The sequence below is a fragment of the Netta rufina genome, assembly GCF_964035555.1.
Source record: "Netta rufina genome assembly, chromosome: 20".
NCBI lineage: Eukaryota > Metazoa > Chordata > Aves > Anseriformes > Anatidae > Netta > Netta rufina.
In genome coordinates, this window is record NC_140144.1 from 5,975,782 (window position 1) to 5,990,036 (window position 14,255).

The window sequence follows — 14,255 nt, forward strand, 5'->3', positions numbered from 1 at the left end:
GCTCACAGTGGGCTTCCCCAGGGATGTTCTCAAGGGTTACGATGGAAAAGGTGCACACGGGCTCTGTTTGGTCCATTTAATGCTTCCCTGCATGCCCGCAGCAGGGTGAGGATGGAGTATGGGGACTGTCTGGGCACTACCTGCAGGCAGAACCTGGCTCCTGCTGCGTGGCAGCTCTCACTCTTGGTGTCTCGGAGCTTTGTGTTTTAAGTGAGACAGCATCCATCGTCTGTAAGTAGCTGGGCCCCGGTCCAGCCTTATTCTTCTCTGGCTGCCTCTACGGATGTGCATTTTTCTGTGTGTGTGTTTCAGCACTGCTCTCCCCAGGCAAAGCCAGTTGTCTGACGTGGGCCTCGTGTTTGAAAACCGGAGCTGGATGACACAGAGCCTCATGTATGGGGCGCAGGGCAGAGGAGAAGTGAGTCACGAAGAAGGCACGGTGTGTGTCCCGTCCAGTCTAGCTACCAAGGAACCACGTGAGAAAGCAGAGCGTGGCCTTGCAGCGTGTCATGTTCTACAACTACACGTGTTCAACCAGCTACCCCAGTCATCTCCATCTTGCCTTGCTTATTTATCTGTTGCCATGCTCTTCACGAGAGGAAAAGAGGTTGAAGGATAGGCAGCAAATTAAACTGAAGCAAAGTGGAAGGGACTCCAGAATTCTGCACAGCTCCTTCTGTGCTGCCCCAGCTATCTGCTAACTCCGTATCCCCGCTCCAGTGCAGGTGTTAACTCTCTGTATTTTTTTTAGCTTCATTGTGTTCTGAACAGCACACGTTTTTGGAGAACATTTTAACTCAAGTGGCCAAGTGCAATTGCAGCTGCTGTTAGCAGGAAGGTAGAAGAGGTCACCTCAAGTCTGGTATGCAGAAACACATTTCTCAGGCAGTTGCATCTTCTCTTTCACATCTCCCTGAAGTTTTTTGGTGGAGAAGAGGTTAAGGACTTGAATTAATCTTTGGTAAACTCCATTAACTGTCACTACATCAGTTGCATTCATCTTCTGATAGTTATCTTCCCAACTGAAAGGGCAAGGGGATTTTTTTAATAAAAGCCTGGATTCTGGAGCACAATTATGCGTGGGGCTTAAAAAAATAGTACAATTGTGTCTATTTGCACAGCTGTATAATTGTGTTATGTGCGGAGCCCTGAGCTGGCACAATGGCAAATTAAAAAGTTGTGTGTATTGCTAAAATGAGGGTCAGCTGTATCAGTGAGGGTTGTTGATACAAGGAGCAGTAATACTGTGTCAGCCAGCAGCAAGCAGCTCGCAGAGGGGTCAGATAAAGTGTCCCAGGCCACAGAGGCTGGAAATCTCCAGGACGGGGAGCAGTGTTGGGTAGCAGCAGTGAGCAAGAGCAGTAGAAGTGCATCCTCGCGTGTCTCAGAGCAGGGCATTAGCTGTTCCGTCCTCTGTAGGCTTTTACACCTCTAAATCAGTCATTTTTTTTTGATGTTTTTACAGCAGATAGAAATAACTACAGAAAGAAACGTTCTGGTTCATTTGATGTCCTGTCAAATTACTAGCACAGAGAGAGACTTGCCCTGGGCTTTGTTTACTCTTCCCTCTGGCTTTTCCCTACTGTCATGAGGTTTGGTTGGATGTCTTTTAAAATCTCTCTCTTACACCGATAGTTTATTGCTTACCCGCTGTACCTGAGGCTGGTAACATCAGGGGAGTGTTCCTTTGTCAGTTACCTGTATGGTTCGGGCAGGTTTTCTCTGTTTGCAATCTTAGGCTGGGCAGGAGCCTTCGGGTAGGGATCTCCAGGGTTTGTTTTTGTTACTAAATCCCGCACTTGACGATTGGAGAGCGTGAACTTTCCGCTCCTCAGGGCCAGCAACGCGCAGCAGAGCCTGAGCAGTTCTGCCTGGAAGCCCTTCAGCAGCGACGGGGTCGGCCCTGCAGCGGGCCCTGCCGTCGGGCATTGCATTTCTGCAGGGAAAAGCTGCTGGGAAGGAAGCGAGGCTGTGTCGGCACCGTGTGGTCTCAGGGCACGAGCAGCACCTGCTCCGTGCACTGCACCCAAATTCCCCACAGCACGCTGCTCCCTCACCGCTGCGCCTTGGAGAGCTCAGGCCGCCTTCCAAACATCCTTCAGCCGCCTGCTCTGGACCTCTGTCCTCCCTGAATGCACTGAAAGCCCAGCTTTTGTAACCAGCTACTAGAATATAAATCCTCTGGGAGACGCTTTAATTAACAGCTATTGTTGTTAGCCATGTTTGGCTTGGGGGGAAAGGCGTTTTGCAGAGCTATTAGCAGTTGCAAGCGGCTCTCCAGAAATCGGAATTCTCCAGTCCATTGAAAAAAATAAATAAATACATAAATGAATAAATTCCAAGAAGTTCAGACCTCGCTGGTTAAATGTTGTTTCCTAACCTGTTTCAGATCAGCGTGCAGCTGGGCAGCTGAATATCTCCAGCTTGTTCTCACCCCCTTACAAGAGCCCCCGCTTCTCTGACCCGTCTCCTTCCACCTCTCCTGTATTTCAGAGCCATGCTTAGGAATTCCCAACACCGACACCAATTTTATTACATTTTATAACACGCTGCTTTAAAATATGAAGTGCTTGGGTGCAATTAGGTGGCAACTCGTGTCGGAGCCGACGATACCAGTACACCCTCAGGCGGTGTGTGTTGGAACCCGTGGTTTATTCCAGCCCACCCTCGCCAAGGTGCTAACACGTCACTGCTGCTGTGTGCCAGCATGGAGCAGGAAACTGGGGCTGGGAGGCAGTTGTGTTACCCCTGCCTTCCAGCACGGGTCCAGGAAGCTGGAAGTGTGAAACATGGCTGTGCTCAGGGAAATGTGGCCCTCAGCAGAGAGATGTGAACACTCTGTCTCTGCTCTGTGGAAATACGTGCTTCTGCAGATGTTACGGACACGGCTTTTAGCCCCTTACAGTGATAGTATAAATTGAAGGTGGATTCTGGCCTTATCATTACATGGTCCATGTCACCAGGTTTTCTCCAAATGGTTGCGTTATGGGTATTTCTGAAGCAGTCAGGAGCAATATCCTGATGTAGAGCTGTCAGTAATGCTTATTTTTATTTTTTTTAGGGTCCCCCAGGTCTGCCGGGCTTACCAGGACCACCTGGCAAGAGAGGTTCCCGGGTGAGTGGTTTAAAAACTTCTGTTTCTTTCCATTTGTACTTGTATCCACGTGTCCTACTGCTCCAAGGGCTGGTGTGTGGTCCTCTGGCTGAGCAGGGATTGCTTCAAGCCCCACTGTTGAGGTCTGCCCTTCCTCCTTTCTCCCCTTCCATGCTAAAGGCTTTCAGGATGCCACAGCTTGGTGATCTGCAGCCTCGCTGAGCTAAGGGTTGACCTCAGCAAAGCTGGGGATGAATGTTTCCAAATGGCTGTCAGAAGGATGAGGAGCCCCATCTCTCATTTGATCTCCAGGATCCCTTCCTTCTTGCAAACTTGCTGGTACTGGCTTTGGCTGCTTTTTGCCTGTTCTCCACTCTTCCTAGGCTGCTTCCTTTGCAGTTCTTCACTGTCACTGTGCCTTCAGAGTAGGACCATGGTCTAAGATCAAGGATTCAGTAGCAAGGACAAACTTCTGTGTTTCCCAAACCAGAGACTTGTTCTCTGACTCATTTTCAAGATCTAGAACAAAACACCTGAGCTGTCCTACAAGATTTGTTGCAAATTCCTGATTTTTTTTCCCTCCCCACACTAAAGTCTGGTGCAGATCTTTGAGCAGTGGATGCCATGCTGAGGAAACGCCTGGAGCTGAGCGCAGCAGCTAGCTGTGCTATGTGAGAAAAGCTTTCTGCATTGGCCTAGCTGCAGAAATAGTCTCTCAAAGCTGGGCAGCGTGCCCTACCTCGATACGGTTAACTGTTGGCACGTTTTCGTGGCAGCAGTGTGCTGTCCTGCAAGGTATGGTCGTGGAGCACATTTCCTGAGCGCTGCACTGATGTGGGTTGGGAATCCAACAGATGTAAGTGTCTGAGGCTGAAATAAGGGAATATTTGGATTTGTGATCCAGGCAGCATCCTGGCCTGGCAGCAGAGGGAGATTTGCTCACACATACTTGGCTCAAACTCAGCCCTATGTAATGTCTTTAAAGAATAACCAAGAGGCTAAGAGCTAGAGGGTTGTGCATTCCCCGAGGACACTTGTTACAGTCCTGTGAGATCTTGCAGCAACTGGTAAAGATAAAAGCACCTCCTTTCTGTAACAGTAAAAAAAAATAATAATAAAGGTCTGCAGGACCAACTGCAGCACAGACATGGATATCAACAGACCTGAACGCTGACTGAGGCTGTAAGCATAGGGCACTAGATAGCATCAGGCTTGAAACAAAGCGTTCCACATCAGATACGGGTGTTCCAGTGCTAGGTTAAAGGCAGGACTAGACGATCTTAGAGGTCTTTTCCAACCTAAACGATTCTATGATCGTGTTCTTTGGTGGAATATCAGCACAACTGGTTATGCAGCTCCAATGTTTTCTGCTTACCAATGTCTGAACAGCGACCACATCAGCAGATGGCCTGGAGTTTGCCATTATTAGCAAGTCCCCATTAAGGCCGAGAGCTTGGTCTTACCCCAACTCACTGCTCACAGGGGGTGTTAGGTGTTACTTTTTGCAATCCTGTGGTGTGTAAACAAATTCCGTGTCTGGAGCCCCAGCTGCATCCCCTGCCTGTATGAATGACCAGCTTTCACCTCTAGCTCTGAATTCCACTACCTACCAAAACTCGAGTTTTTCTAGAAGGAAAAAAAACATTGTGGAAACCATGTCACAACTCAGTGTTACTCCCCAGCCGTGGCATGCTCCATCCTATATTTAAGACAATCCCCTGAAAGACAATGAGCAACAAAGGATTTCTGAGCTCAGTCCCTGCCAAAGGTGCTGAGAATCAGCCCAGAAAAGAGTTCCCAGTTAGGAAGTGCTCAGCACAGCTGAGCCTGGCTTGGCTCAGGCTGCTGCAAAGAGGCTGTGCTAATTTTGGGAGGGGGCAAAAGGGTCACTCTGTAAATGTCTGGCCTGGAGCACTGGAGACAGAACTGCTCTGTGCGTAAGATATTTTGACTTTGCAACATGTTTCTAGTATTTTTTTTTCCCGTGGCTCTTCAGGGTTTAAAGATTTAACTGCAAGAAAGAGGAACTGCCAGAAACTAAGACATGCTTAGGGGAATTCTTGCATCTTTTGCTTTTGTTGTGCATGACTCACTTAAAAATAAACGTGCAACACGGCCGGGGGGATGTTCTACCTCTGCTTTACTTGGTCTTCAAACGAAGCAGCCACACAATTTTTACACCAGCCCAGCCCAAGGGCAGCCCATGAGGTGTCCCGTGAGGCTCCAGCCCAAGCTTGGACCTCCCGAGGTGGGGGTGAGTACTGTGTGCAACTTGCAGAGCTGGGTGCCAGGGGAAAGGATGGATTTCTTCTTGTCACCAATGCAGTCTATGGCCTAGAGCATGAGACATAATTGCCCTTGTTGTAGCTTGCATAATTTCTACATTATTAATGCCTGTACAGTAACTTGGCTTATTTGAAAATCTAGCTGCAGCAATTGACTCATGACCTTCTGTAGCTGTGAAGTCCATAAAGTGTCTGTCTTGCTGATGTAGCGCAGTATTTCTACTCCTTTGAATTCTGTATCGCCTCTGTTTTATTTCCCTTTCTCTCCTCATATTGGTCAGAGTAAAATGAAAGCTCAGCTTAGCCTTTGCGTCGAGGGTGAGACTGTGGTCAGCGACAGTTTGTAAGAAAAGCTGGCTGAAGCCATGACTCTGCCTCCTGGTTTCCAGCAGATAAATCTCTCTGGACTCATGCAGAGTCAGAACGTTGCTCTCCATGTAAGCAAATGCCCTGGTTTACAGTAACAAATGCCAGTCTGTAATAGCATGAAGGAGGCTGGGTTTGGGCGCATCTCAGCGCTCAAGTGCAGCACGGCTTAGAAGCCAAGTGGGGAGCAGCAGTCTTCTTGAAAATGCCATTTCCGTGATTTTTAAATGTTGACCCCCCCATTTTAAGACAATTAAATCATTTGTACAGCCAATCACTCAGAATCAGAGGTCTGTTGAGAGACATTCAGGATGCATGCCCCCCTCTGCAACCGCGAAGGCAGAGAGGTTTATTAAATACAAGCCGAGTGTTTCTCTTCCTCCCTGTTGCAAAAGGGACTGACTCCAAGGGAAAGGAGTTAAAATGCTGCCTGTTAAAGTGCCTGTTGGAGGGGAGGCAGTTTTAGCAGGGAAGGCTTTCCCCAGGTTCCTGTGATGTGGACGCACTTTGCCAGGCACAAGGTGGGATGCGTTTTCCAAGCAGCATCACTCAGGCACGCACACAGCCCCCAAAGCAGCTCAGTGCAGGTTGTGCATCACACTCCAGCCTGGAGCAGTTTTTTTTGGTGACCTTTACACTCCTTCAAACACCAAGGTTTAGCGGGGAGGTGGCAGCTGGGCTGGATTCTGCTGGCGGAGCTGTGCTAACAAGCTCTGCAAGCAGCTGCCAACAAGGGGCTCCCTCTGGAGCCGTGGCTGCTGTGCTGCCGGAGCTTCTCCGCCTCACCCCGGCCTCGAGCAGCTTCGCTGCAGGGCTGCCCATGTGCTGGGCTGCCAGCATCTTTGTGTTGGTCACAGACTGTGGCTCATTGCAGTCCTCACTGGTGTAATTAGGCCAGAAAAGTGCCCACAACTTGATTTGACTGCAGAGAATCCTGCGAAACGTGGTACTTGGTTTTAACTGGTGCTTTTCAGACAAGTGCTTCATAGACCCTTGTTATTTGTTGTCCCCCCCCCGGTGTAAAGGAGACCCTTATTATTTGTCCTCCTCCTGCGTGATGGAGACAGAAGTTGATGTGTGACAGGAGTCCAGTTGTTGGCTTATCTCCCAGAAGAGCAAGAAGGAGCCATGGTCTGAGCTCCTAAATAACGTAGGGAGCCAGGACCCGCTGGAAGTCAGCCTCCCCTTCAGACAGGTGAGCTCTCAGGTACCAGGGGAGTGTTTTACCCAAGGGAGGTGTTTTACCCACGGCCACGTAGAAGGCTGGAGGCACAATTTGGAATGAGGCCCCAAAGCCTGGCATGCTGCAGTTGTTCCAGCCCCTCAGCCCACTGCAGCACAAACCCAAAAGGATGGGTGAAGGAAGCACACGAGCATTCACTGATGCTCTGGGATGCCCTTACCATCCTGCTGTGAACCGTAGCAGCTTGAGAGATTGCAAGGTCCCGGTATAACACGTCCCTGTTACATTTGGCCTGTGGTTGCAGAAAGTCTCCCTTTCCTTCAAAATGCAGGGCTTCCCCCCTAAAACAAGCAAGAACTTAGTCAGCTCTTCAGGCTCCCCGGTATCCTCATTCCGTGAGGAAGATTTTCCAGTTTCTGAAAAGAAGTGTTTGTTTGGCTTCACTATAAATATTTAGCTCATTTTTCAGTGAGCCAAAGGTCAGAGTGGGATCTGCAGGTCAGGAGCAAAGAAGTCGCTTTACTCAGTGAAACCTCAAGACATAATGGGTTTTGAATGAGTGGTCATTCCTCTGACTGAAGCCTTCCAGCATTTAGCAGGAGTTTGGAGGGTATTTCCCCCCGCCTCGTGACTGCTGAAGGGATGGGGGCAGCTGTGCACAGTCCCACTTTTGTTAATTTTTGTGGGCTGTGAAACACTACACATAAAAGCGCTTCTGTGAGCAGGGTCCCATCTCCAGGCACGTCACCCCGAGGAGCTGGATGGTGCAGAGCCGTTCTCAAGTGGCTCTCGTTCACGGGAAAGACATTCCAGGGAGATTACAAACACGTCACCTTTGGGAAACCCTCCTCGCTTGGAGAACACATTCGGGGATTGTTCTGTCCTCGCTGCTGCAGAGCCTTGGGCTGCTGCTGCCCCTTGATAACATTTTCCATGGAATTTGTGGTGCAGCTTTTGGGCGATTTCAGATGCAAGGCAGCTTGTCACTAGGCTGGGTTGTTTCAGCAGTTATAAAGGAGTCAAAGCAGGTGGGTAAAGGCACATTTGCAAATAGTAACGTGCTGTGGGATTTTTTGACCCAGTGGTCTCAGCGTTGTCCTATCCTGTGTGTAGAAAAGAGAAGCAAAACTAGTATAATGATGATAAATATATTTAGGAGGATCCTCATTTCTAGATATGAGTGGGGAATTGAATTAAATCCAGGACAGCCTGAGTAGAATATAGCAATTAGCTGTAGACCTACAGAGCAATTAACTCTTGAATGGCTCCTCCACAGAACAGGAGCTATTTCGGGGAGCACCGGCTGCAGGTGGGCAGCTGTGCTGGGCACAGCAGGAGGAGAGGAACAGCATTGGACAGGGTTTAATAGAGCAAGGGTGGGGAGCTCGGGGGCACGATGACTTTTACTGGGGTTTGCAGATCAGTGCGTGGATTAATTTATAAGGCCTGTCAGTTCAGATTTCGTACTGCTAACAGCTCCCGAGGCGGATGCTGTCCCGTACCTTTTGTTACTCAGCCCAGCTAACTGTACCACGCTGCATCTTCCAACTCTGCCAAGAATGTGGGTGTAAGCATAGATTCAGGACTAACCATGTTGGAACACATCAAGATCGGTTATTTTTACCATTTTTAGGACTCCTGCCAGGCTACGCCCTTTTCTCTCCGCAGTTACGAGAGCAGTTTAAAATGTCTAGCACAGCCCCCAGATTTGGTTCCGGCAGTCACTGGTGTGCCAGGCTGGACTTCCCACCGTCACCCCATCAGCAGGATGTGGCTGCTTCTCGCTAGGATGAGACCACGTTGGTCTTTGGGAACAGGATGGGGTTCTGATCATCCTCTGCTCGGATTACACACTACGAGTCTTGTTGAATTCGGTGTTAAAGCCTCCATCTTGTATGTCAGGAGCCTGTTTTTTTCATAATCACACATTTTATCCCTGAATACTGGGACCAGATGCTTTCTCCAGTCTTTCCTCCTTTACAGTTCCACTTCTGGTTAAGACTTTTTTATGATTATGTCGCTGTGCTTTGGTTTAGCTCTGGAAGCACTGCACCAAATTTGGCTGGAGGAACGATTCGTCTCCTATCCAGGAGCTCTGGGTGGGCGGCCGAGCTTCCCATGTTCCAGGTTTCCTCCTGGAAACTCTCCCTGTCAGCTAGGAGTCACACCAAGCTGTTCCCTCCAGTCTGACGCTGTTATAAGCCTGCCCCAGGCTATGGTGGAGCACAGATTTCAGCTAACTGCACTGACGTGGGCTTAGAGCCAAGCTGCCGACTTCGAAGTTGAATAACAGCTGAATTCCCTCCTCAAATCTAGCAGTAGCCTAAATTTATGAACCCTGTTCAGTGCTACCTAGATTATTGCTTATGTATAAGTGCTTTTTAGGAACTCATCCTTTATAAAGGCTTTCCTGTTCTGGTTTCTGCCACTTGTATTGATTTTCATCCATATTTAGGACCTGGAAGACTTGGGTTCAGGTGCTTTTGCTACTACAGGCTTGCTGAACCACCTTAGGCAAAACGTGAAGTCTCTGCATCCCACCCAGTGAAGTGGACAGATGATGCCGTGTTTTACTGGGGAGATGAAGTTATTCAAGACCACTGGGTGCCCGTGTGCTGTGGTTGCAGCAGTTATATGGGTTTTCAGATGATAATTTGTCATTCCAAGTCCTTAATTTTAATTAAAGTTCTTTCAGTTTCATTGAAAATTCACAGCCAGGCTAAACTATCAGAGAATTTCCGGTTGAAAATTTGGGAGGAAATTAAGAATGGGACAATAAAAGTATTTGGGTAAAAAATGTCCTTTGAAAAGTTCAGTCTCAGCCTTTTAATTGAACAGCTTGTTACAGCAGAGCAGCATGGGTTGTGAAATAGTGCTGAGCACTCATCAACTGTCTATACCGCAAGATACAATAGCTAGACAAAAAAGCCTTTATTTTCTATTACAGTGTAGTAAAAATAAAACTGAATAAACATTAGCCCACTGATACTCTTTCAAAAGAGGGCAGGGGCACTGAACTTGGCTGGCAGTCGCATGTTTAATTGCAGCGATCTTCCTCGGAAATCAGATCCTGAAGATTTTGGCCCTACATATGCTAAAGTGCTTATTGGAAATACTACAGCTTACTGAGAAAGCACTTGACTGGCTTTTTATCCCCCAGCCTGTATTCCTCCTAGCTGGAGGGTACATTAAAGTGCTCCTGACGGTGGTGTAAAGCTCACACAGTGCTGGCAGAACAGGAGCCCTTGGAATTGAATCTTCAGGTTGTTTCATCTCCCAGGAACGCGTTCAAGAGGACTTAGAATTATTATTACTTCTGCCTGAAAGGTTAACAGATCTTTTGTGCTATATACAATCCCAGGATAAACTATTCTTAGCTGCTTATTCCAGATAATTCCTTAAATAGGCTTCGGAAAATATGCAGAGTGCTTTTAAAACATGATGTAAAAGGAGATACCGGTGTGTGTGACCTAAGGTGGATACCCTGACAGTGTCAATGGCTTCTGAGACCTATGCAAGAATGCCAAGTTAAATGGTTTAAACGGGGTCCTGTCTCCTCACCTCCCATTTTACTGTCCTGCCATCCGTTCTCTTCCAGGCCTCTAAAGACAAAAATCTGTTTGCCTTGTAGGGGAAAAGAGCTCATCTTAAATAAATAGCCAAGCAATTAAAATTTTCCTTTTTGTAACTACTTCTGTTCTCTTCCATTTTCACCAAAAAACAACTTGTTACCACCCCCATGCCCTTCCTCTGCCCTCTGCCTATCTCCATCCCTTTTTGCTGGGACTTCTTGCACAGCTTTCCCTCCCCTGACCCCAGGTAGCTCCTGTTCCTGGACATGGGATGTTTGGTGTCACTGAATCGCCTCATTGGCATGTATCTTGTGGGGATAAGTAAATGTCACCTTCTGTACAGGTGAGGAACGGGTGGCTGCTATTACCACCCGTGGGCTCCCAGGGAGGGCCCCGCTGATGCTGTGTCCCAGTGCTGGCAGGTCTGGCCTCCTGCATCTCTTGTGACTGCCGTGGACATCTGCCTCTTGACTAACGTTTTGTGTTTGTTGTGTTTTTTAGGGTCCTCCAGGTCCCCACGGAAACCCTGGCTTACCTGGCCCCCCAGGCCTGAAAGTAAGTATTCATCAGCACGAGGAGTTTTGCCTTCTCAGAGCTTTTGCCTTCTCATTTCGGGGACGTACCAATAGGGGAAGTTCAGCCTTTTTTCGTCCTGCCCCACACAAAACGAGGAGAAGCTGAAGCCATTTATCCCCTCCCCTCTGCTCGGCACAGGCCCTCCAGCAGCACAGCACAAGCCTTTTCCTGTGCCTGCAGGAGACCCCGCTGTGCGCCTTCGTTCTTGGTTCTCCCTAATTTCAAACAGTGCCTAATTAGGATCCCGCTGAAGCTCGCTCTGTGCCAGGGAGCACGCTGCTTTGCTGAGATGAGGGTGAGCGGAAGCCTCCCACTCACAAAGTCGCCCCACGTCCTGATTTGCTCACTTTATTTCTCATGGATTTTGTGGCCTGTTCATCTGCCTGTGCATCCACACAGCAGTGGGGGGCCGGCAGCACCCACATCTCCTCTGCCTTCCTCCTCCTAAAGATCCCTCACTTCTCCTTCCATCTGCACAGTTCCTGGGCAGCCAGCACTCTTCCCAAACTGCTTGCTCCTAGATGTCCTCATCTGTGAGTCACCTGTGAGGTGTCAGTGCCAGAACCCCATGTTCTGCCCTTTTTATCCTGTGCACGTGTCCCCCCATGGTGCTGGGGGCATCCCCACTGCCAGGCCCCTGCCCTTGCCCGGGGATGTTCACACACATTCAGCTCCAAAGGGGAGCTAATACAGTCTGCTGCAAAATCCTGCAGAAAGGTGTTTGAATTCCCAGCTTGTTCCTGCGTCCAAGACTTTTTGCTGCCTAAAGTCTGTGAAGTTCTTGGGAAATTTGTTTGCTTTGTTTTGGTGTCATCGGTTACACGGGAATAGATTTATGTCTCGTAATGCCTTTCTGGGGCCAAACTGTCGTTGAGTTTCAAGGGGCAGAGCTTCGTAGAGGTTTTCACTAACAAGGAAGCTGCAGGATGTTTCAGCCAAACACAGAGAAAGGTGCAAGCAAGATTCCTTTCTTTTTATGATCTCATCAGTAGGCAGAGCCGTTAGAAGCACTGCTGATGCTCTGGGAAAAAGATTCTGGAAACCTGGCGTGCTGCCATTACGCGATTAAAAATTAGGCACTGGAGACGTGGTGGTGAGCAGCAGCTGTTTTAGATTCTGAAGTATGGCTATACGGCCTGCAAAGTGAGGCCGTAAAAGTTCTATGTCTCAGTGTTCTGCATTTATTCTCCATCAGTGATTTCCAGATCACACTTGCTGAGTTTTACAAGTCAAATCAAAGTCCTTTTTACCTAACTTCCAGGCCTGCAAATTCAGCCTGATCCAATCTGTGCAATCAAACTGTTTTTTTATGCTATAGTTTTTTGGTTTTTTTTTTTGGACTTCAGTCCAATACCTTGTCAGAAAACATCATTTGGCTGTAATAAAGCTATATTCAGCTGGCCTCCTATTAGAAATTAAAACTTCCTATAGGTATTTCCCCCCATCCTGCTGAACAGTCCGTCTGGCAGCAGAAGCCCTCAGCTGGGGGATGGCTGTAGCAGGCAGCAGCAGAGATCTGGTGCCATCAGTCCGTACTAAGTAGTGTAATTTTACCCAGGCACCATTTGCAGGATCAGACTGTTCTCCGTGAGGCTTTGTCACAAGAAGCACTGAGTTTGCAAAGGGATCTGAGAGCTCAGCCCGGGCCCAGGTGTAACTCCACCTCTAGTAGCTTCTAGAGCCTGCAAAGCCACATTTGCAAGACCTTTGCATGTGAAGCAGCTCTTGGAAGATGTGTATCAGTTCCCAGGGCTTTGACTTCCCTCCTTGCCTTAAGTTCTTAGGTGTTACACCAGTCCCAGAAGCTAGTAGTCACAGAAAAAGAAAAAAAAGGTATTTCACCTCCTTACATTTTAAATACCAATTCCCTTCACCAGGCTTGACAAACCTGCACCTGGAACCTGGTATCTTCTTAGCACATCCAGCCCATGACCAAAATTATGGATTGTGAAGGGCAGCCCCAACCTGAATTTGTGCTGGGAGCCTTCAGGTGGCAGTGCCAGCAGGGCCAGGTCTTCCCTGGACAACCATTAATAACAGGGAAAAAAAAGGAGCAACTTGGAAAGGAAACTGAACTTATCAGATAGATAGAGTTTGGAAATAATGACTAACACCAAGTCGTTGTCACTTAGGAAGTAACCCAAAAGCACAGTTTTTATGAGCTGAATTAACAGAGCACTCACAAGGTCGGTCAGTGCCTACGTACAGGGGATGTGATTCAGCGCTGCAGCTGTCCGAGATGTCCATGTGCATCTTTTCTCTGGGTACATTGTGCTGGCGAGCACCGGTGTTGTGTTGTCAGACTATTTCTGAATCTGTCCTGTGCAGAGCACACCTTGTTCTGGTGGCTGGAGCTGAGCACTCACAGGCCCTTGTACTGAGCAAGCTAAGCTTGTACTTAGCTCGCTTTGCACAGAGCTGTATGTAGCTGTTGAGCCAAATTCCCACCGATCTGTTTGGGCACGCTTCCACTGACTTCAGTGGCAGTACACCCACTTGTGCCACCCGAGAAATAAGCTCATCCTGCTTTTCTCAGCAATTTATAACGTGCAACACTTTAAAGAGGCCTTCCTGCCACTTCTTGGCATTTCATTTTTTTGTCCTTGGCAGTTGCAACATTGCTGTTGCATCTAATTAGAAAAGACTGATTGTAGCAGATAACCTCTTAAGCAGATGCAGACATATATTTGGCTGGGGATGCTGGCTGTGGGATCTGTAACCTGCTGGGGGGAGCAGGAGGGGCGTTCTTGCTAATGAATAGATGCAGCTCTGAGGATGTCCTAGGAGTGTTTGGGACCAGGAGGGAAGTTACCTGTCCAGCAGGGTGTTTTCCAAAGGCACTACAAGAGTTGGGTTTGTGTTTCTTATCCAGAAGCCTTTACCTCAGATGTTGGTATGTTCTGCTTAGTTAGCTGCTCTGGATAAATCTCTCTTGTTACAGTGTGAGGCAAAGTTGAATTTTCCTTTTAGTGAATGGTTTGGCTCTGATGCCTCTGATGTTTGGAATACTATTAGTGGGATTGCAAAGCTGAGGTGTTTAAATTGCACAGCCATCAACTTCTCTCATGTAGGGAAGAAAAACAGAAGAAAGCAATTTCTTCCTTTACAAGAGGAAGGGGGAAGCGAGAGGCTTGTGGGCAAGGTGCCGATGGACAAGGTGTAGGGGCATTCTCTTGTTG

The 14,255-nt window shown here is 48.3% G+C and overlaps 1 protein-coding gene across 1 annotated transcript in view; it reads left to right on the forward strand.

Annotated features, from left to right (window-relative positions):
* Nucleotides 1-14,255, forward strand: part of COL27A1 (collagen type XXVII alpha 1 chain) — a gene marked incomplete at its 5' end in the record, with an annotated part of 148,529 nt that overhangs the window by 21,072 nt on the left and 113,202 nt on the right. The window contains 2 exons of the mRNA XM_084298834.1: nucleotides 3,062-3,115; nucleotides 11,002-11,055. Of these exons, the coding sequence (XP_084154960.1) occupies nucleotides 3,062-3,115; nucleotides 11,002-11,055 (108 nt within the window). The remainder of the gene's footprint in view (nucleotides 1-3,061; nucleotides 3,116-11,001; nucleotides 11,056-14,255) is intronic.